This window comes from Ammospiza caudacuta, chromosome 1, assembly GCF_027887145.1.
Source record: "Ammospiza caudacuta isolate bAmmCau1 chromosome 1, bAmmCau1.pri, whole genome shotgun sequence".
Lineage (NCBI taxonomy): Eukaryota > Metazoa > Chordata > Aves > Passeriformes > Passerellidae > Ammospiza > Ammospiza caudacuta.
In genome coordinates, this window is record NC_080593.1 from 101,751,332 (window position 1) to 101,772,780 (window position 21,449).

Below are 21,449 nucleotides of genomic sequence, written 5' to 3' on the forward strand. Positions count from 1 at the left end.
TCATGGCACAGTTCCTCCTAGAAGCTATGCTAAAACACATGGAGGACAGGGAGACAACTTGAGACAGGCAGCACCCTGCACCAAAGGGAAATCCTGTCTAACCAGCCTGATGGCCTTCTGCATGGAGTGAAAAAGGGAAGGGTTACAAATGTTATCTCGACTCTTTAAAGCCTTTGACACAGTCCTGCACAACATCCTTCTCTCTAAACTGGAGAGAGATGGATTTGATGGGTGGACTGGTAACTGGCTAAGAAATTGGTTGGATGGTCATATCCAGAGGGTAGTGATCACTGGCCCAGTGGGAACCAGTGCCAAGTCCCTCAAAGGTCCATACTGGGACGAGTGTTATTTAATACCTTCATTGGTGGTACAGAAAAAGGGATGGAGTGTACCCTCAGCAAGTTTGCAGACACCAAGCTGAGCAGGGAAGGACACACCTGAAGGATGGGATACCATCCACAGGAACCTGGACAAGTGAGCACTTGGGAGTCTCTTGAGGTTTAACAAGACCCAGTGCAAGGGGCTGCATCTGGGCCAGGGCAGCCCCAGCACCATTCATGGGAATGAACAGATCAAGAGCAGCCCTGCCCAGTCCAGCCTGGGGTGCTGGTGGGAGAGAGGCTGCCCATGAGCTGGCAATGTGCACCTGGAGCCCAGAAAGCCAATTATACCCTGGGAACAGGCTGCCCAGATCAGAGGAAGACATCCTATCCTTGGAAGCAAAATTTCAGATCAGATTGAGTTGAGCTCTGAACAACCTCATCAAGTTAGAGTTGCTCCTGTCCATGGCAGGGGTGGTGGACAAGATGACCTTTAAAAGTTCCCTTCCAACCCAAACTACTCTATGAATCTATGACATGGCAACAAGGGATGGGGGAACAGTTGTTCAATGACTCCTACAATATAAAAATTAGAGAGTACTCAATTAAATCAGAAATAATCCAGTTTATCACAGGAAAATTCAAATTTTTTGAAAAGAATAATAGACTGTGAACTTCTAGAGTTTGCTGCCACATGGAGCTGTGGAAACAGTCTCAAATGGGTTAAAAAATGTGAACAGGTGAATTCACAAACAGGCCAATAAATGCAGCAAAAAGGCAGAGGTGGGATTCTACCTCCCATCCTTATTCATCTGGTGGCAGACACTGAGGAAATGGAATTGAACCAGTAAGCACCCAGGCTTCCATCACTTCTCAAAGTAACATCATCTTTGTGTGACTTTCAGAGACAGAATACTGGGTAAGAAGCATAATTCTGGAGGGCTGAAGGCACTATTGGTCATGTTAAAATTTACATTGTTTTCACACTGTTAGATTAAAAACAATGCTTATGCCTGCCAATGAACTGTGTAAAAAGGTGGGGGCTGATTGTCAGATCCCAGCATTACCTCATGGAAATGTGATATTCATAGATCAGCTTCTGGACTGCAGTGCCTACCCCTGTTCCCTCACTGCCCCCCAAAAATTTAGCATTGTCTAAGTGAAGGCAACTTGATCCCGTACAGCAAACAATTCTCTGAAACAGACAGAAATCAAGTAGAACCAACTATTTACAAATAGATTTTATTTCTGAATTTACAATGTTTAAAACAAAATATATCGGTATTTAGCTATTTCTAATAAATGCAAAAATACAAAACTTCCATTTCCTTTAAAAGTGCAGAAACATAAATTATAAAACGGTAACTTTACAACATACAATGTTATTTCTCACTGTTTTTACTATCAAAACAGATTTGTGAAACAAGCACCATAATTTATCTTACAGAAGACTTTTCATCAAAGCAGCATCACAGGGCAAAACAAGTAGGACATTAGTATGGAAATGTAGTAGCAAATCTTTTAATATTTTAAATTATATTAACTGTTATAAATTCTTACAAACAGTAAAAAAACTGTTCTATTTTTCTGCAATAGCTTTACCATAAAGCCGAATTTTAATTGGGCCATATTTGCTTGTCAGCACAACGAAGACATCTTCAAACATTCCTTCTACCTTTGGCTTGAACTGGACTGGCACAGCAATGTAGTGACAGGATCTAAAAAGGCAATTGTGGGCATAGAAATTGTTAATAAACAAGTAAATACCACCTGAGAGACAAATTCTTGTCTAGTTTGGATTTTCACCCTAATGGTATACTGGATGTGCACCAGATCATCAAGTTTAGTTTTATAGATTTGATTATCTATTTTTCTTCTAAAGGGCTTTGATCTTCAAGGTCATTTTTTCCTTCTGATTATACAAAGCAATACAATACTTTACTGCTGCTTTACCTTGCTAAGCTTGGTCTGCCTCTTGGAAATATTGACAGTGCATAAACTTTATTTAGAGCAAAATGACTACATTTCTTCCCTTCAAACACCACACAAGTACACTAAGATTTCCAAGTCTTTTCTGAAATCCATGCATTTGAAGGCTACTAAATCCTATTACTTTTAATTGCCTCCACATTAAGAAATATTTTGTTGAATTATTGTAAATCAGTACATCCATCCTCAAACAGCATTTTAGAAATCTTACACCATTTTTCCTCTTCTATTTGGATTACATAAAAAACATATCAAATGTAATGGGTATCTGTGTTAATTGCCAAAAGCCTAGACTGAATTACTTAAAAATATAAGCTGTAAAAGCAATAGCTGAAAATTCTGAGTGGCAGTCTATTGGATTCCATGGCATCCAATAGAAACATCCAGCTCTGAAACAGGTGGCAGTAACAGGCACAAACTAAGGAATTACAGAACATCCCCACTTAGTAGAAACAGAAAAGACAGTTTTGTTTGCTTTGACTATTCCTTCAATTTCCTTTCCTTAAGAGTGTATAGTACCGTCCAAAGTCCTCTGGCATGTGCTTATTTCTCCTACTTTTTCTCACAGTGTTCCTACCTTTTTGTACTCCTTTTCTCTACACTAATTCGAGCTATCATAATCAGTCTGTGATTTTACCCTTCTATTCTATCCCTTACCCACACCTGAAATCATAACACCTGCGTTACACACAATTCTCATTTGCTGGTATCATCCTTAGTGCTCAAGTAACCATACCAGTACTTTTTTCCCCCCCCAACAACGTCCTGGTCAATCAAATAAGAGCATACACATTTAGAATAAAGACTGGGATGCTACTGTATTTTTTCGTCAGGTGAATACAAAAATAAAGTACTGATTGTACCATAGTGAACTACATCCAACACTGCACCAAAGGAATACAACCAAATCAGCTTCATGTCTCATTCTTGACTGCCAAGTGCTGTATAACAAATCTGGCAGTGTCTGTCTTTTTAACCATCTATGATATACAGGCTGAAGATATTTACTCAGCTCATTTAACAGAAAATCAATTTTTTAAAGTGAAGGATGTCAGTATGATTATTTAATCTGTAACTTGCATTATGTTAGAAAACATAAATATTAGTAGGAATAGAGTGTGAAGCTGCATATAACTAGGCCACCTGAGAATTTACAGAAGTAAAAGTAAATTCAGTAGAAAGCCAGAGGAGATGCAGAAGTCTGTATCATCTCCAAAATAATATATGTATGCTCCCTGATACATTACATAACACTTACTCAAAAAGAACAATATTACCATTCTCAAACTTACACTTTATCAAAAACTTAACAGTATGTTAGGTATTGCTCTTTCAAAAAGATGGCCACATCTGGCTGTCAAATTTTAATTTCCAGTATATGTACCATATGGCCTGAATGGTACTGAGGCAGAGCAGTTCTTAGCAAAGACAACCATATTGAATTCCTCTTGATCTCTAAATTCAGGTGTCCATTGGGTAGGTGCTAAACACATTATTGTTCTTCCCTAAAAGCAGAGTAAATCAGACATCATGTAGACTGTTTTGTAATTCTCACAACTGAGAAAAGACTCATCACACTTGCTTCCATTTCATTTTCTCAGCTACAAGACTGGAAAGTTCAGACTTCAAATGTAATAGCTCTTTGGGCTACTCCATAACATAAATGTTCTCAGAAATTAGGCAGTCTGGAAGATTTTTCTCAAGTACAGTAATAAAAAACTATAGTTTCAGGACAAGCAGAATTCTGCTGCAGTTAACTCTTTTTCTCTTAAAACACCCCTTTTATTTCAAACTCTTCACTATGCCAGCACCTCAGTTAGTCTCTGATTAGTGTATGGCTTTTACAGGTTGTTGCATCAGTTTCCAGTGATATTTCTGAAAAGTCAGGCATGTCTGAAGTCTGCTTCACAGACAAACTAATCCTCTAATCCTCAAAACACAACACTGCAGTAAGATGAAAAAGAAGAGTATGGGCAGTTAGCCCAGCGTAAGTCATAGTAACCAGATGGTTCATCAATGAACAGTGACCACTGACACCCAGAAGGGTGGCTGCTGGAAACAAAAATAATTAGTGAAGGGAACAACTCAACAAACAGCTTTACCTTATAGTAGTATTTGGAAAATATACTATTCTGTAATCAGATGGCTTTTGAAAGCAGTAAAATTGGAACACTTTTGCTCTCAAGCTTAAAGTAGGCATAGCAACCTGGTAGTCCTTCCAGAAACAGGAATTTGTCATTTTTTAATGCTTTATTCATACTTTTGTATCACTTAAGAGTCATATTGTTAAAAGTATTCTCCTTGCAGTAGAAGAAATTCTAGTCTGTCAACAAATAGAACTTTTTTGGGTGTAAATTGGAGACAGAATTCCACAGCAGAGCTGTGTATACTGGTACTTGGGATTGCATAATCAACTGAAGAACTGGCAAAACCACTACACCAAATTCTGAAGGACAAGACTCTTGATATTAGATACAAAGTTTCACTTTCTTTGTCTAGATTTAAAAGTTGATTACACAGGATTACTTTTAAATTTGGCCCTCAAAATTACGAGCATCCAATAGACCACATTTAGTACATTACAATTTTTTGGCAAAAAACATAAAGGTAGATGGTACTGTCTACTCTTATACTCTTATTTACAGACTAATATTTCAAGTTCCTGCAAAGAGTCTTTTCATCCAATTAGTTTTGACCATTACTTCCTCAGATGCCAAGTTTAGAAGGAAACAGTTACCGGCAGCTTTACTGATATCCTCTTTGATGCTATTCTTGAATAAAAGCCTTTTAAAACACTTCTAACACTTTTTAAAAAAACATCTATCCAAGTCAAGCAAATCTTCTGTGCTTTATGCTCATAAATGGGAGAGCATTATGTTGACTTCAGAGAAATTATTTTTTTTAAATAGGAAAGGCTAGTATTTACAACCAAAGAAAAAACTGCCAAAATTACTAGGAAAAAAATAGTAGACTGACTTTTAAACTTGTTAAGTCTACTTTAGATAAATGCAGTAGGAGTGCATAATCTCATGCAGAAAATATACCAAATAGTTTCTACAGCATTCCTCAAAAATATTTTTGAAATATCAAAGTATCTTCTAGCGAAATTACTATTTTTTTGTCAAGGATGTCTAAATCAAGTCATCCCGTCCTTTGTGTGCTGCTGTACAGCCTCAGACAGATCCAGGTAGTTGTCTTTATTTGAATAGATGTTATGCTGGTCATTACCCCCCCAAAAAACCCTTCTGTGTCTTCTCATGTGAAATATTTAATAAAAAGATGACATTTAAATTGAAGCACTAACACAAGCCTAAGAGGGTTTACAACACTTGGCACTGAGAAGTGACCTTAAGAATACCTTGAATACCTCTGGCTAACACCACCACAGCCCTGTCTCTGTGATAAATGTGGGGCAGATTAGGAGGCAGAATATCTAACTCCATTTACTATTTGCTCACAATTTCTGCTCTCTATAGCCTTAGCTCTCCTGTGTTTAAAATGGGAACCTGTTTAAACACTGAGAATGTTTGCTACCACTTCTAATGAAACAGTTGCATTTCTGCTTCCTGACAATCCCACTGTTGCAGATGAGCATGTGAGATGCTGCACTTCTTGAAGAGATGACTAATACCACTGGCACATACTTGTAATGAACTCCACAGATGACTGGGTTTTTTTTTAGGGACTGCTATCACTAACTCAAAAATTTCTTTTATGCAGGTAAAATGCTGAAACAGTTGGTATGACCAGACAATTCCAGTGGCTGCTGAAACCTTGTGTTTGCAGAGAATCTTTGATGCAGCTCTGCAGGTTTGTCAAATTAGAAGCATCATGAAGGCAATTTGCTTGGTCTGTTGTGCAGAAAGTATAAATGGAAGGAGTGACTTGATTGTGCACAGCATGCCAAATGATTACATGAAGCATTAGGCTTAACATTAAAAGCAGCAGCACTGTTAGAAACAATTTGCAGTGAAGAAATTGGCAGATGCAGAAATAACTGTGTGGGCTCATTCTGTTTCGAACAGAGATTAGAGAGTACAGTTTAACCAAAAAAAAAAACCAAAAAAACCCAAAAACAAAACAAAACAAAACAACCAAAAAAGCCTCACAACCCCCTCCCCCCACCAAACCAGCAACCACAAACAAAAGAATCCAGAATATTTATATGTACATTTTAGCACTGTACATATATAGAAGATATTTATCTTACTGAATTACTTGGTTAATTTTTTTGTTAGGAGAAAATGTTAGCATATGCATTACTCACCTTAGAGAGTATTTCAAGTGCCTGATGTAGAAAGGCTCCCTGGGACTTACAAATTTCAGCTGTAATTTAATACAAAATGCTTAAAATTGCACTATATTTAAGTCCATCATATTCAATTTATGACATGTGTAAGATAAATCAGGTCATTTACAAATACAGCTTTACACACACCCAGGGTTTAAAAATAGAGAATGCCCACATTTTGAACAGTAAAGAAAAAAACTAACCTCAATATTTTGAATTAATTTAAAAAATTAAAATCAACAAATCAGAATAACAAACCTATGCAAACTATGATCTACCATACTTTACTATTAATATATTACAAATACACTCAGTTATTCAGTCAGATAAAACAGAAAAATTACACATCAAAATTCTTCAAATATTGATTTTTGGTACTAGCAAACTAAGACGTCCTATTGCAATCTTTGTCAAGAGTAAAAGAGAAAAAACCAGTGCAGTTGAGCAACTGAAAGGACTTACAAGTATCTATTTAAGATTAAATCTGTCAGACTCACCATGTGTGTTGTGCGGGAGTTATTCCGCAAGTGCACCTTTAACGTGCATGCTTCCCCAACTCTGGTTAGAGGAAAAACGTAGACATCTTCTGGTGCATACACCCCTTGAATGACCTCTTTTTGTCTGATTTGAAAAAGGAATTTAAGATATTAACATTTCTGACCTGTATGATCAGTGTATGTTGACTGCATACTTGAAGTAACAAGTGTATTTTCTGAGAATAAATCAGAAAAAATGGAAATATCCAGAAAACATCTACTCTCTCACTTCAAGTTTTGTAGGCAAGATATTTTAGCTAGAAAGAATAATGAAAGTATCACTCTGGCATAAATATACAGGAATTTCCTTATATGTACTTTCACAGTCTGAATTTTTCCCCCATATGCTTTACCAGAGACCTAGAGTCTTATCTAAGATTGCAGATTTGACCAATTGTTTTACTCTCCTGCCATATTCACATCATCCCATTGTAAAAGAACTGACAATTAACTTAAGACTGAACAGCAAGGTTAAGACATGCAGTACTTCGTAGTCAATTGGAGTATCCAAAAGGCAAATATATAAAAAGCATAGACAAAATTCTACTGCCAAGACCATTTCATTCACCACAGCATATCATAGTTAGACAACTTAGAAACTCAACTGAAAACAAAAAGCATGGAAGATTGAATAATACAAAGCCACCAAGAGTTTTTGGCAAGTCTGTTTTTTACAGCTGCTTATTCTAACATAGAATCATAGGATCATTCAGGGCAGAAGATATTCAGATGGTTTGTAGCCCAACCTCTTGCTCCAGTCAGGGTCATATGTGAGGTCAGAGCAAGCTGACCAGGTAAATCCCAAAACCATTTGAGGACAGGGACTGCACAGACTCTCTGTGAAGCCTGCTCCACCCCACAGATGTCCCAATGGTAAAAAAGGTTTTGGTTGTGGAGTTGGGTTCTGCTCCCTCACCCCCTTGCCCAGCTGCAGACACACTCTTGTCAGGTTTTGTCCATACATACTTTATTCTTTTTGGTTGTCCTTCAGGGTAAGCTTTCCTTTCTTGTGTAACTACAAGCTCAGTTTTCTTAAGGGCACTTGGAGAAGATTTCACGACTGGCGTTTCATTTTCTGCTTTAGTACTCTGTTGGCAAAACCAGAGAAGATTGTAAACTGCAAGTTCAAAAGTACTTAAGTATTTAGGAATGTAAGTCATTCCCCTAACCCAATGCAAGACTTTTTATTTCAAGAATAATCTTTCAGGAGCATGAGAGTCTGGATCATCATGATGGAAGCAATTAGTTAGAAGACTACATCAACAGGCTTCTGTGCTTTACAAATATTTTTTACTAGACAGTTCACAACAAACTAGGAGGGCAGGTGGAATCTCAAAAAGGCTGCAAGGAACCAAGATTTTACTAAAAGCCAAAAAACGCCTCACTTCCTCTGCAGATATTATGCCCACATGCCTCAAAAACAACCAAGTTGGCTAAACAACTACTCAGAAAGAAGGAAGACATAAGTCAGCATTATAATCTGAATTCTTAAGACAGCAAAAAGCTTGGTAATAATTTTGTAATATGAACAATACAGCCTTCTCAAAGAAAGGCCTCTCCAGAGAGGGAGAAACAGATAATGCACAATATGGTATTTTCTGCATTCAGAAATTAGGCCAAAATATTGATCATCACCAAGACCCCCATTTAGGGTATTCTAACACAGGGAGACCAGATCACCCAATGGGAATAACTGGACAAATAATCGATTTCAAATTCCATGTTGCTTAGTGAATCTTGCCAGATATTCTTTGGAGTCCCCTTGGGTCACAACATCTTAAACAAAGTTAAAGAACCAAAAGAACCTCCTACACTTATGGTTGTACAACATTATGTCAATTTTTGAAATGGTGCTGACGTTTTAGACAAGCAGTTGATTCCCTGACGCAGGGAAGATGAAAAAAATAGATTCATCTTCAATAGAGCTGCTATGACAAACTTGTCTTTTAGACATTCATTTCTTCTATTGAAAGAGCTGCTAATCAGTCTGTCAGAAATAGCAGCAGCCATAAAAAAAATTCTTAATCTTATTTTAAAGAATGTATTTTTCAGTTGCAAATAACCCATGAACCCCAGTAGAACCTGATAAAGACAAGAAGGGATTTGCACATGTGTCGTTTCAAGAGCTTTTATTTTTCCACATAGTGAAAAATAGTGGACATCATGCCTGTTATCATTCAAATTCTAATTTATCAAAAGGCAATTTGACTGCATGAGAACAAGGTACATTATGGAAAATGATCAGAAGTTACCCCAGTCTTGATAAGGGAATCTTGAAATACTGATTGCTTTACCACAGCCTGTACTGACTTTTGCTGTTTCAAATGAGAGCAGTACATTAACATTCCAAATGGTTACACTTGAGCGCTGCAGTTCCAAAGACACCTCAGGAACACAGAAATTTATATACCTTGAAAATCTGAATTATTTTTCTCACAGAGTTTAAAAAGGTTTTCCCTCTTCTCACTTCTGAGATACACAAAGATAATGAAGCTCTGTGCTGCTGATACTTTCAAACTTATTTATTGTTACTTATGTACATTATTTAACTTTTTAAAGTACATAAACCATGTAAATTAAAAAATGGCATGCATTCAACATTTGTAATATCTTAAAAAATAGCAGGGGTTCTTTATCAAGTCCTCAACTTTCTAGATGCTAAAGGAGCAGTCAGGACTTTGCTGCTGTCTCAGCCTTGTGGCAGGTGCTTGCCAGTTCACCCAGAAGAGACTGATAGTTAGACCCAAATACCAGTCCAAGACTCCTGTGCACAATATTCATTTTCAGCTCAATGATCTTCAAACAGCCCCCAGGAGCAGCTCCCAGCAGCAGGAGCAAATGTTCCTCAGGAAAGGACAAAACTAAGTTGGAATGACCAGCACTGAGAGGCTGGGGCTCAGAGCACACAGAGAATCCCTCCTTCCTCTGTCTCTCAGACTGCTTTCAGAGACATGATGAGCTGAACTCCTGACTACAGTTTCCAATGGTGAGGACTGCAAACACATGTAGAGCATAATCAAAATTACAGTCAATTAATTTGTCAGGAAAAACATTAAAGTGATATGTGCCACTGATTTTCCTAACTTAATGTTCTTTTAGCTCCTTACTAAGCTCTTTCAAATTTTTCATTTCTTCTGAAGTGGTGCTATAAATAAACATCACTCAGTCACTCTGAATGACAGTCAAGTCACTCTTCCCCCCTTTATTCTATCAAAAGTCACACTAACCACAGCTGTAGCCCTCTGCCTCAGCAAAGCCACCAGATTCCAAGTCCTTTTCAAAGTTTTAGTTACACTGCCTAAACTCTTGATCCCAAGAAGATAACAGATTATGATTCACTTGTCTTGTCTTCTCAACTAAAAGCTGCAACACTAAATGTTCTGTGTTGATCCCTCTTCTGAACAGATGTTCCCTACCTAGTTGATAAATACAGTACTTCCTTTTCAAATCTTTCTGAAAATGATCGTGACATGCATTTCAAGTATTTTCTACTAACTTCTCTCCCATGTGCACAGATGCTATCAAGATCTAATTGTTAACAAAAAAAATCAAGAACAAATCTGACACAGTAGCAGTTTGAAAACATTAATATCAAGTCATGCAGCTCAAAGATTTCCACAACTCTGACAACTAGTCACGTTTTAAGAAGAGACTTCCTTAAAACTCTAGAGTTCTGTTAAAGAATTAATCTTCTCCACACTTCAACTAGCTTTAAAAAGACAAATGATTTAGATGTTTTCCTCATTTTCAGGAAAATTGTGACCAAAGAATTTGATGAAATTTACATAAAAAACCCTCTAAAACCAAACATTATACAGAAAAAAAAAAATCAGAAGTTGTTTAATATTAAACCTTTTTACAAGCACTCTTTCAACACAATTAATTTGGAAAGAACAAGGAACCTACAAAACAAATGTAAGAAGGATAAGTAAGGTTCTTACTACTGAAGCATGCTTAATACTCCAAAGAAAGATCCCAAATCTTTGAGTGGACTTCTTAGAAAAATCAAGTCAAACCTTCTAAAGAGGACAGCAAAGCACAGATAGCAATCGTGCCATACTGAATGTAGAAAGCTCTTCACATTCAGCTTATTTAACTAACCATTATAATTAATTCTTCCTTATGGTAATAAATCCTCTGTCCTAGGTAAATTCCTCTTGTATAGATGGGATAAAAAGCAAGGTAAGGAGAGAAAGCACAAAAAACCAGTTGCAACTCTCAACCCACTTCTTCCAAGCCTTACTATGAAGTTTGAGCTGAGGAACAAAAGCGGAGCAAAGGGAAGCTCAAACCCAGTTGCTGCCATGTATAAATTTCACAATTATCCCCACCTACATTGTTACTCTGATAAAATACTGAAGCAGGTTTTATTAGAGACACAAATACCCATTTGCAAGATGGATATTTGAAAATTCCAAAACTACACTGAGTTATGTATTATAGCAAAGGTCAGTTAGTCAACTACTTATTTACAAAAATAAAACCAGCAAGGAAAATAACAAACAAAACTGACAGAAATACCTTTGTCTACAGAAACAATTCCCATAGAATGCAAATTTATCTCTAGTCTCTTTAAATAACAAACAGTTTTATACCATAAATGGCAAAAGATAATGCATTATCACATAAGGAAAAGGAACCTAAGGAAAAAAATACAATTTAATCCAGCAAAATACTAGCAGGGTTGAGTTTTCCCAGAATATACCAATGTATACATGACAGAAAGGTGTATAGTAAAATCAGATGTTATCAAAAATTTGAGCTCAAACAGTGTTTATAGGTCTTATATACTCACATTTCCAGAAAGCTGAAATTTTAATTTGTATTTCCTGCTTGGATTTCCAACTGAGTAATACTCAAGGTCCCAGAACTGGGAGTAATCTCCTGTATCTCTAGGTGAAAAAATTACAGCAACCTGCAAAAAAAAAAAAAAAAGGAAAATTTTGCAGAACACAAATAATCTTCAGGTTCAGGATCTTCACAATTTAACCTGTACAAAGTTATGGTTCAGCCAGCACAAAATTTACACACTACAGAACACACATGACACACACAGGTGATCTTGCAGAAAACTATGCAAACTAGCTAATCCTCCTCTGCCCGCAAGTGGAAAAAATGGATGAAATATGTTGTGCAATCAGTTTTGAACAAAACTTGAGTTCAGTTTTTGTGCAATTGTGCAAGTGCTGGCACAATTACTTCTGTTAATAAAATGGAGAGAAAGGGGACCAGGAAGGGAAATATGTGCACCTGAAAAAACTTCCTTCATCTGGCAACTAAGTTGTGAACAACTCAACTCCTCCATCTCCAAAACTGAAATTCCTGCACTACAATTATTAGAAAGCCTAAAATTTAAACCTACTTGCAACCTATGAATTCAATCATCCTTAAATACCACCTATGTAACAATGGCTTGTCTCCATATAGTGCTGTACCAGGTTAATTCACGAATAAACTTTCAGAACTGAGGTTGAGGGAAGAAGAGAAAGAGAGCAGCAGATTAGAATAGATCACTACAACTACATCTCATTAGCCAATCATAATATCCACTGCAAAAAAACCAGCCAGCCATGATAGCACTGTACCTTATCAGCTCCAGCCCACAGCCTGGCATGCCAATGATGTAAATGTTATTCAAATAGGCCTGAACAAGGATTGCTAAGGCAAATACAATTGTTTAAATTCAAATAATGGCTTGCAATATTATGAAATTACTATGAAACTGGTCAGGAGTGGGTTTTTTATTCTTGTAAATAGATTACAAATTACATCTCTATGGAAATAATTATCCATAACAATGAAAAGATAGGTTTTAAGGAAGATGAAAAGATAGAACTCAAGTAGCATTATGAGAGAAGATGAGGGAGGAAAGGACCCTTATAAATCCATTCAGTCTATCCGTGGATGTGCTTTATAATTGTGGTTATGAAACCCTCTACTGGCCAGGAGATAAAATTGCAAGTCAAATGAAACCAACTTTAGGAGCAGACAGCTGTCCCTGAACAAGTATAGCAAAAATGCTTCAAGGAAGGGAATCAGGTGCTTACACAAGTTTTGTAAGAACGCAGGATTATTTGCCATTTTCTTCTGGAATTTTACAAAGCATTTAAAATAATTTTCTCTTCTGAAATAATTTGTCCTTAAAAACCCCCAAAGAGTAACATAAACACACCACCACTTTGAAATCAAACTACTTTGATTGCATGAATTCTTAGAATTAACTCTGCTGAATTAGGCTGATGCAGAATATCTGACACACTCCAGAGCCCAGTACTGAAAGGCCACCATTTTATCATTATCAAATAAAATTTATTTCTCATTTAAGATCTTATTTTGCAATTGAGATACACTAATATGCCAGAAATATTTATAAGTGTTTACCTTCTCTTGTTCATGAACTTCAAGGGTACCAGAAACATGGGAAAATCCAAAAGCAGAGTAAGGAACCCTATAAACAGTGCCACTTCCATCCACACCCTGCAAATCAATTTGTGAGTCAGATTTGAAGTGAAAGGAAAAAAATTGCCTGAAACCACACAATACACCCACACACACACACCCCTTGCAGAAGACTGAAGAAAATACACTCAAAGTACTTTTAAGTAAAGAATTAAAACTGATTCCCTAAAAGCAAATCAACAGAGACTGAAATTACTAAATCCAGTCACCGCTACTACTGACTTACAGTTCAGAGGTGGTGCACTGGCTGGAACATGACCAAGTACCCATGGGTACTGCTAAGAGTAATAACCATTTTTTAAAGTTTCACAACAATAGAGCATAATAATAATTCAAGTATAAAATCCAAAATCATCACAGCATTTCAGACTATCAAAAAATAGGGAAGCATTTACAAACATCAACAGCTAGGCACAGGCAACAGCACTGTAATTAAAATATCCTTGACCTAACTCAAATTTCTACCGAGACACCACGTACAGTGCAATTTCAGCAGCACAAGTCTGGCATTCTGCAGCCAAAAAGACACACCTATCTTTCATTTATGCTTGATCACTTAATGAAATCTGGATGATGACACTGTATGAGCACAAGCAAACTCTGTAAAGCAGTAAGTGAAGCAGAAACTGTACCACCCAGCACTGATTGATTCATAGTCAGGGAACACATCAGAGATGAAAAAAAGGAGCAAAACATTTCCCTGATATGAACAGAGGAAAAAAGCCTTTGTAACTGAGGTCATGCTCAAATATATATTCTTCCTTGAGAGGCAGCAGGGAGAGAGAGAGCACAGCAGGAAGAGAAAAGTTAAAATAAAACCCAGACATTGGCATAAAACTCCCAATGCAAGCATTCACTCACTTTAATATAGGGTGGTGCAAAAGATGATATTTTCCACTTCAGATTTTCATTCCCTTTATTCTCCATTTCCAGGTAATTCTCTAAAAGAGAAATATCAGACCAGCATAGAAAATATCTTTGTTCAAGTATCCCTGCTGTAAAGAGTTAAGCAGGAACTGTGTCTCTAGATGAAAACAAGTTTAGTGGAAACAGTTTTCATTATAACAAATCTCAAGAGCAGACTCAAACAAAGCACACTGCCATAAAATTTGTAGAAGCTTATACACAAGAAATTTAGACTCCACCAAAAAATCCCCAAAAGATATCCAACTCCTTCCCAAGATATTATTTGATCATTCAGAGACAAAACACAATATCCCAGACTGGAACCAAATAAACTTGTAACAAATAATGTGTTTTGTTACTCAGCATGCATATAAATATATGTCTCTTGGCAAGAAATTATTAGAAGATCATCTCAGTCTACAATAGCACTTTAAAAAGTTTAAGTTGCAGACATAAATTATATAGGAAATATATAAACACCAAAGTATTATTATTACAATACTTCCATAATTTTAGCAAAAACCCCCAAGATATTATTGATAAATTAAGTCTTGAAAGTCCTCAAGTCTGCTGGAAAAAAATAGTGGCAATGAATCATTAAAAAAACCTTCATTGCCTAAAAAAGTATGTACTACAAAGAAACCTGGTCTATAGATAACAGAATGAGAGTTCCATAGAGTTACTTTGAGAATTTTAAGCATTACTGGAACTAAAAGTACAGTCCAAGCATTTCAGACTCCATTATTGACCCTGTCCTCCTCAATCACTATGTACCAAGACAAGGACAGCCAGCCTCACAACAGCTGTTGTGACTCCTATTGTCTTCAGGAAGAGCATTTATTTCCCTGCTAAACCCAGACCGATTGGTCTCCTCTCTTTATGGGCATAAGTGCAGATGAGAAGGGATCTACTGCAAAGGTGCCTTGAGCCAGAAGAGTTTCAAGTGGACTTCTAACAGTCTCTTTTACCAGGCACAGCATAGCTGCATTCATCATAGTGGCAACTGATTTGTCTGTATGCAAACCTAACTGTGGAAAAAAAGGTGTGACTATGCTGTATAAGGAGAACTGGGGAAAAAAAACTACCAAAAAACACACCAAAAACAAAACAACATGACAACAAAATGACAACAAACAAAACCCAAACCAAAAACAACAATAACTAACAAACAAAACCCTCAAAACAAACAAAACAAACAAAAAAAAAACCAAACCCAACCCAACAACAACAAAAAACCTCCAAAACTCCCCAAAAACCAAAACACAACCCAAAAAACCCCAAAAACCCAAAAAGCATTTCAAACTAAAGGCAGAAGTGGGGAACTGGTCATTCAGACTTATTAGACTAAGAGAACAAAACCAAAGCACTAAAATTCCCAAACATGCAATATAGTACACAAAGCCTCTGAACACAAGATATTACAGATGCTGTATTTAATAACTAATTCCTCTTACCTGAGCTTTGACCAGGTCTTGTTTTAGGAAAAGCAATGTTTCTGTTCCTTATGTGCATTTCTGTTAGAGGGAACCTGGGAAGAAGCTTTGGCACATCAACAGTGGGATTTTCAGGCTGTGGAGTAATGATGTCACATCTTCTACACGGCAAGTCTGATCCAGACACGCTCTGAGTGCCAGCCTCTTGAATAAGCACTTTAATAAACTATTGCACAATTTGGAGAAAAGCAAAGTTTTAAACAGTCAATATTGATATATCAATAAATCAAACCATTTAGTTTACGCACAAGAGCTTATGTTCAGCTTTACGTTTCAACAAAGGAAAGCTCTCATACATTACATCACCAGATCTTCTCCAACGTCAAAAGTTTAAAGATTCTAGGATAAGTTTAATTTAGGAGAAAAGGAACATTCACCGAAAATTTGCTATCTAGGCATTTTAGTTCAACAGGAATAATAATTTCAACTAGTTTAACTGACAATTCCTACAACATTCTCTGTTGCAGATAATGGAAACAGAGCTGCCTCATTCAGAAGGAGCTTTGTGTTCCCTTTTGCTACAGAATTAGAAATTTTAGAAGTTTCAATTAATGCTAGTAAAGTCTTAGCATACTTTTTGCTGATTTGGAGAGGTAGCAAATAAATGATAAAAGCATTATTAATTACAGGATTTCCTAGAATTTGATGGGTTTTGCTACATTCTCTACACTTGTCCTAGCAGATTTCTTAAATCCTTTTCTCATATTGTAGAACACAACACAGTTAACTGCATGCAGTTATCATCTCCTTCTCAACAACTTCCCTGTTTATTTGGGTTTTTTGAAAGCAGTTTCCAATTCTGTATCATACCTCACACTTCCCTCCATGCAAAAGGAAAGTAGATACAGTTTTATCCTTTCAGTGTCTATTTCTCTCTCCATGTATTGTTACAAATAACTCAAAACATACACTAACTGTAAAAATAAGAAAAAAAGTCTGTTTCTTTAGGAGAGAATACCAAGGAGTCCTCCTGCTCTTACACAGTAAAAAGAAAAAATGTTGGCTTCATAAACTTTATTTCTATGCCTCAATTTTATCAGGGAAATGTCTTGGATTAAGATCTGTGAAGAGGCAGAACATATAGTGTTTTATAAAATGATGCATAAGGCAGTGCTGGGTTCACTTTTGTTGGAAATTTAGTTAGTGTCTACATCATGGCATTTCTTCAGAGATTACGAACCAAAAATCAGTTTACAAAATGGCATCTTGACTACTTTTCTTTATGAGAACTTCACAAATTAAAAAGAATAATGGAAGTTGACAGAGCTTCTGACTCAAATCTACAAGGTTTTAGCAACTTTATTAGAGCTGACAAAGTAAAATAAAAAGTTCCAATCTGAAGTCTCAAGTAAACCACATACCTTTAGTCCATTATCACAATGGATACAGATTAGGCCACTCCAAGGAATTAATATGGGCCTTGTGGCAAGTGATGGATTAGGACTCACCAGAATTAGTGTACTGGCCCTAAAATAAAAAAAAATTTAAAAAAATCAACTAGCATGACTCTCATACTAGAATCAGCATCTACAACATTTGTCACTAGCCCACCCAAAAAAAGGATGCACTTTTAAGATAAGTGAAGAGGCTCTACTGATAGTTAAATCTCAGGTGCTGAGATATGCCACAAATTAAGCTTTAAAAGCCATGATCCCAGGATCTTCTTTCAGCATCACTGAGAAATCAGATCACCTCTTTTCATGGCCTAACTCAGTTCAAGAATTCTGCAGGCTCCAGCCCCCCACAGTGCAGAGTATAAAATATTCTGGCTGGCTCCTATTGTGGCAGGTTGACTGCCCTTGGCACTGTGAGGAGATGGTCATGAAAAATAGAGAACTGGGCAAGTGCAGCTTGCTGTGCTTAAGTCAGCTGTTCCCATGGGTCTGCTTCCTACTTGCAGACCTCTGTTCTTGATCCAGACTATTTACTTGGACCCAAAACGTGAGGATTCTGCTCACTCTTTTCCAGTGAACACATTTTAAAATTCTACACTGCAAGAAAATTGCTTGCAGAAGGCCTTCAATACCCTCTTTGTAAAAATCATCCAGACAATCTTGAATTTGGGGTATGAGACACTCAGTATGTCCTTACTTTCACAGCTGCTGGAAAGTCATTCCTTGTTACTGCTCTTTCAGATTATTTTTCTTGGCATTGACCGAATTTGCAATGAATAGCAGATATCCTAGCCCTTCCATGCATCTCTATTCTGTTCTCACCAGTGATGAAAGTTTCCCAGAAATTTACATCTACATGAATATGCAATTAAGTGTTTAAAATGCAATCAGCCAAGCAGGACTGAAGAGAAAGTATTTTGGGTAAACAACTTCAAAGTTAAAGCAACTACTGAAATATAATTCTGAAAGCAAAACCTATTTTTTGGTGGGAGACTTTTTGGAAGATGAGAATAGTTTAATAACAGGTTCTTAAAGCTGTCTTAACAGAACCTTAAAAATACCAGAAATTTAGAAGGGAGAGGTGAGCAGATCTTTCAAGCATAAGTTGTGGAAGTCTCTGCTGCCATATGTGAAAAGTCTTATATACATATACAATGATATTATGATTACTTTTCCAAGAATACCCTAATTAAGGCATGGGCAAGCTGACACTGGCTTGTCATTATTTTCATACCTACAGATACTGAGAAGCCAAAGGTTGAATGGCAAAACCAAGTTTTCTCCAAATAAAAAGAATCCCAAAATCAAGTTGTGAGGAATATGAGCATATTTGCTAAAGAAATGCTAAGTCCCCAGAAGAGAAGCCTTCTATAAGAAATGTTATTTTGGGGGTTGTTTCCTGGTTATGGGAAGGGCAGAAGAGTTTTTTGATTTTAAATGCACAGCTTAATTTTAAACAAAAAACTACTATGAAAACAGATTTTTAAAGCTTCAGCTTCACTGACCATTCAACTCCTTGAACTATGCAATAATAATAGAACTTCCAGGCACAGAAAACTCCTGGAATCAAGGTAATTTTACTTATGACAGAAGAACATTCCCACAATACACAACTGTAAAAGGATAAGGTCCTAAAAAAGCTAGATTTGCATGTTAGTCGACAAAAAGTCTATACCCTGGAGCTAAAATAGTTTCAGGGTGCAGTCTAAGCAAACTAAAGTAAATTCCTAAAAACCAACTAAAATTCCTAAACTAGATATACAGTTAAGCTAAAAATAAATTCCTCCAAAACCTCACCACACTTTCACACATAAAGGAACTTATGGAAATATACTTACCCTGGTTCAACATCTCCATGTTGTGGGGTTACAGTAAGGCAGTGAGCTGGCCATGAAAGTTCAAAGGCCAGCATTCGATTGGAATTGTTGAGAATTTGCACACGTCTAGTATCTGACGTTTCACCTGTAACACAAAAAAAAAAGCTAACACATACAAAAATTCACAAAAATGCCCAAGATAAAGACATGCAGCAATGAAAATAAAGCATTTTCTGTCCTAATTTTACCTTCACATTACTTTAGAACCTCCATGGGTATGCAGTTCATTGTCAATGTATACACAGAGCACATAACCTCTGATGATTTATCCAAAACTGTGCTCAAATCAAGTCTGCATAAAGATTACTGGCCAATCCGCACTTACAAACATCTTATGCAGTATAGTTATCTTAATACTTAAGTGGCTATTTCATTAACTTCAAAAAATACTTACCAAGAGTAGGAGATGTCAAAATCAAATACTCAGGTGTAACAGCCCAAGTCTCTTGAGCATCTGATTTATTCTGAGCTAGATCATTATTTTTTGCAGATAAAGAAGTACCCTGAGGTCCTTTAACAGGAAGAACGTCCAAAGTTGCAGCAGTATGTGTGACAAAGTTCTCCAACCTGAAAATAAGACTGCATTAGGCAAAAGCAGTAAAAAAATATCTCATGAGTAATTATAACGGCCTACTCTTAGTATTTCTCAAAATTTTATTATTGAAGTACAATACTTTTTACATGGGCCCTCAATTTAATTCAATTCTCCATTAAGTATAAAACAATCCAGCAGCTATAACAGGACACAGCTTTTCACAGAATGTTTGGAAGTGGAAGGTACCATTTAGAATGAGAGGAATTAAAATAAAAAATTGTCTTCAGAAGATAATATAAAATAATTTGAAAACATATACAGAGAAAACAAGTACTGCATAGAGAAAGAAGGCAACAGCAGGCTGTGCAACACATTATGGAGATGAGGAGTGACCTGTGGAGATCACCCAATCCAACACCCCTGCACAAAGGAGGGGCAGCTACAGCAGGTAATTCAGGGCATTGCCCAACCAGGTTTTTAATTTCTTCAGAGATGAAAACTTCTCAGCCACTCTGGGCAACCTGCTTCAATGCCTAACCACTCTCACAAGAAAAAAACATAATTACATACATATAATTACTAATTATGGTTCCAATACCTGTCCAATTCCAACTGGGATCCAGTAGACTGCTGAAAGTCATCCTGATCACAAGTGGAATATCCGACCACAGAAAGGAGAATCTTTTGCATATTTGCATAGAAAAGATGGATATCATTTGTCTCTCGTGGGACATCACATACTAAAAATGAGAGTAATAGAAAAATTCTAGTAAGACCAATTCAATAATATTCAGAAATTACACCAGAGAGATTTAAGACATAGACTTAGTTAATAATCCATCAGCTAAGAAATCCTAGATAATTCCAAAATTACTTCCTGCAAGCTTAGCTGTCAGGTGTAGCTCAACACTAAAATCAAATATAATACATAAATCTGAATACACACAAATTTAATACTTTTTATTACAAGACATAATAAATATGGCATATAAAAAATGTGAAAAGATTATCATATAATTTCCACCTTTATACAAATGCTATATACTAATTTGATTCTGTGCCAAATTAAGAGTTAGCTTTTACTTTTTTCTCTAACACTGGCTTAACAATTTCAAAGGATACTCCAGAACCCAAGTATTTAATGTTCCCCAGGATTTCACCTCAACTAAGATGAATGATTAAAAAAAAAATCTTTACTTCTTCAAGTAAAGACAATACATAATTCAGGGAAAGAAACAGACCATATTTATTCAGCTGTAGTAGCCTTAGGACAGTAAGTAATTCCATATGTGAATATAACTAGCTCAAGAATAGGGTTTGACAGCAAATTTATTCATGACACTTGTGGGATTGAACACTTGGGGGGTGCTTTAAGGAACCCTTTACAGTATACTGTATTCTTATTAAGCCATTTCTTACTAACAAGCAGAGGAAAAAGCTATTTATGAAGAAAAATATATATTTTGCTGTCAGCCAAGTTGCCTGCCTCTCAATTTTCAAATATATATGTGTAAAACAAACTGAATCTTTCCCAATAGTTAATAAGGCAAACACTTTCCAAATAAATTCAGCATTTTTAATGCTATAATATTTACAGACCAGGGATTCATGCTCCTAGGAGAAAATTACAGAAAATAATTTAAATAAAT

At 36.3% G+C, this 21,449-nt stretch overlaps 1 protein-coding gene across 1 annotated transcript in view; it reads right to left on the bottom strand.

The window, feature by feature from the left end:
* Positions 1-1,604: 1,604 nt before the first annotated feature.
* Positions 1,605-21,449, bottom strand: part of CEP192 (centrosomal protein 192) — a 74,641-nt gene continuing 54,796 nt past the window's right edge. Inside the window, exons 44-55 of the mRNA XM_058805236.1 lie at positions 20,399-20,540; positions 19,660-19,832; positions 19,227-19,350; positions 17,356-17,461; positions 15,956-16,160; positions 14,457-14,536; positions 13,518-13,613; positions 11,932-12,051; positions 8,103-8,224; positions 7,098-7,221; positions 6,577-6,635; positions 1,605-2,038 (exon numbers count right to left, since the gene is read on the bottom strand). Of these exons, the coding sequence (XP_058661219.1) occupies positions 1,900-2,038; positions 6,577-6,635; positions 7,098-7,221; positions 8,103-8,224; positions 11,932-12,051; positions 13,518-13,613; positions 14,457-14,536; positions 15,956-16,160; positions 17,356-17,461; positions 19,227-19,350; positions 19,660-19,832; positions 20,399-20,540 (1,490 nt within the window). The 3' untranslated portion in view covers positions 1,605-1,899. The remainder of the gene's footprint in view (positions 2,039-6,576; positions 6,636-7,097; positions 7,222-8,102; positions 8,225-11,931; positions 12,052-13,517; positions 13,614-14,456; positions 14,537-15,955; positions 16,161-17,355; positions 17,462-19,226; positions 19,351-19,659; positions 19,833-20,398; positions 20,541-21,449) is intronic.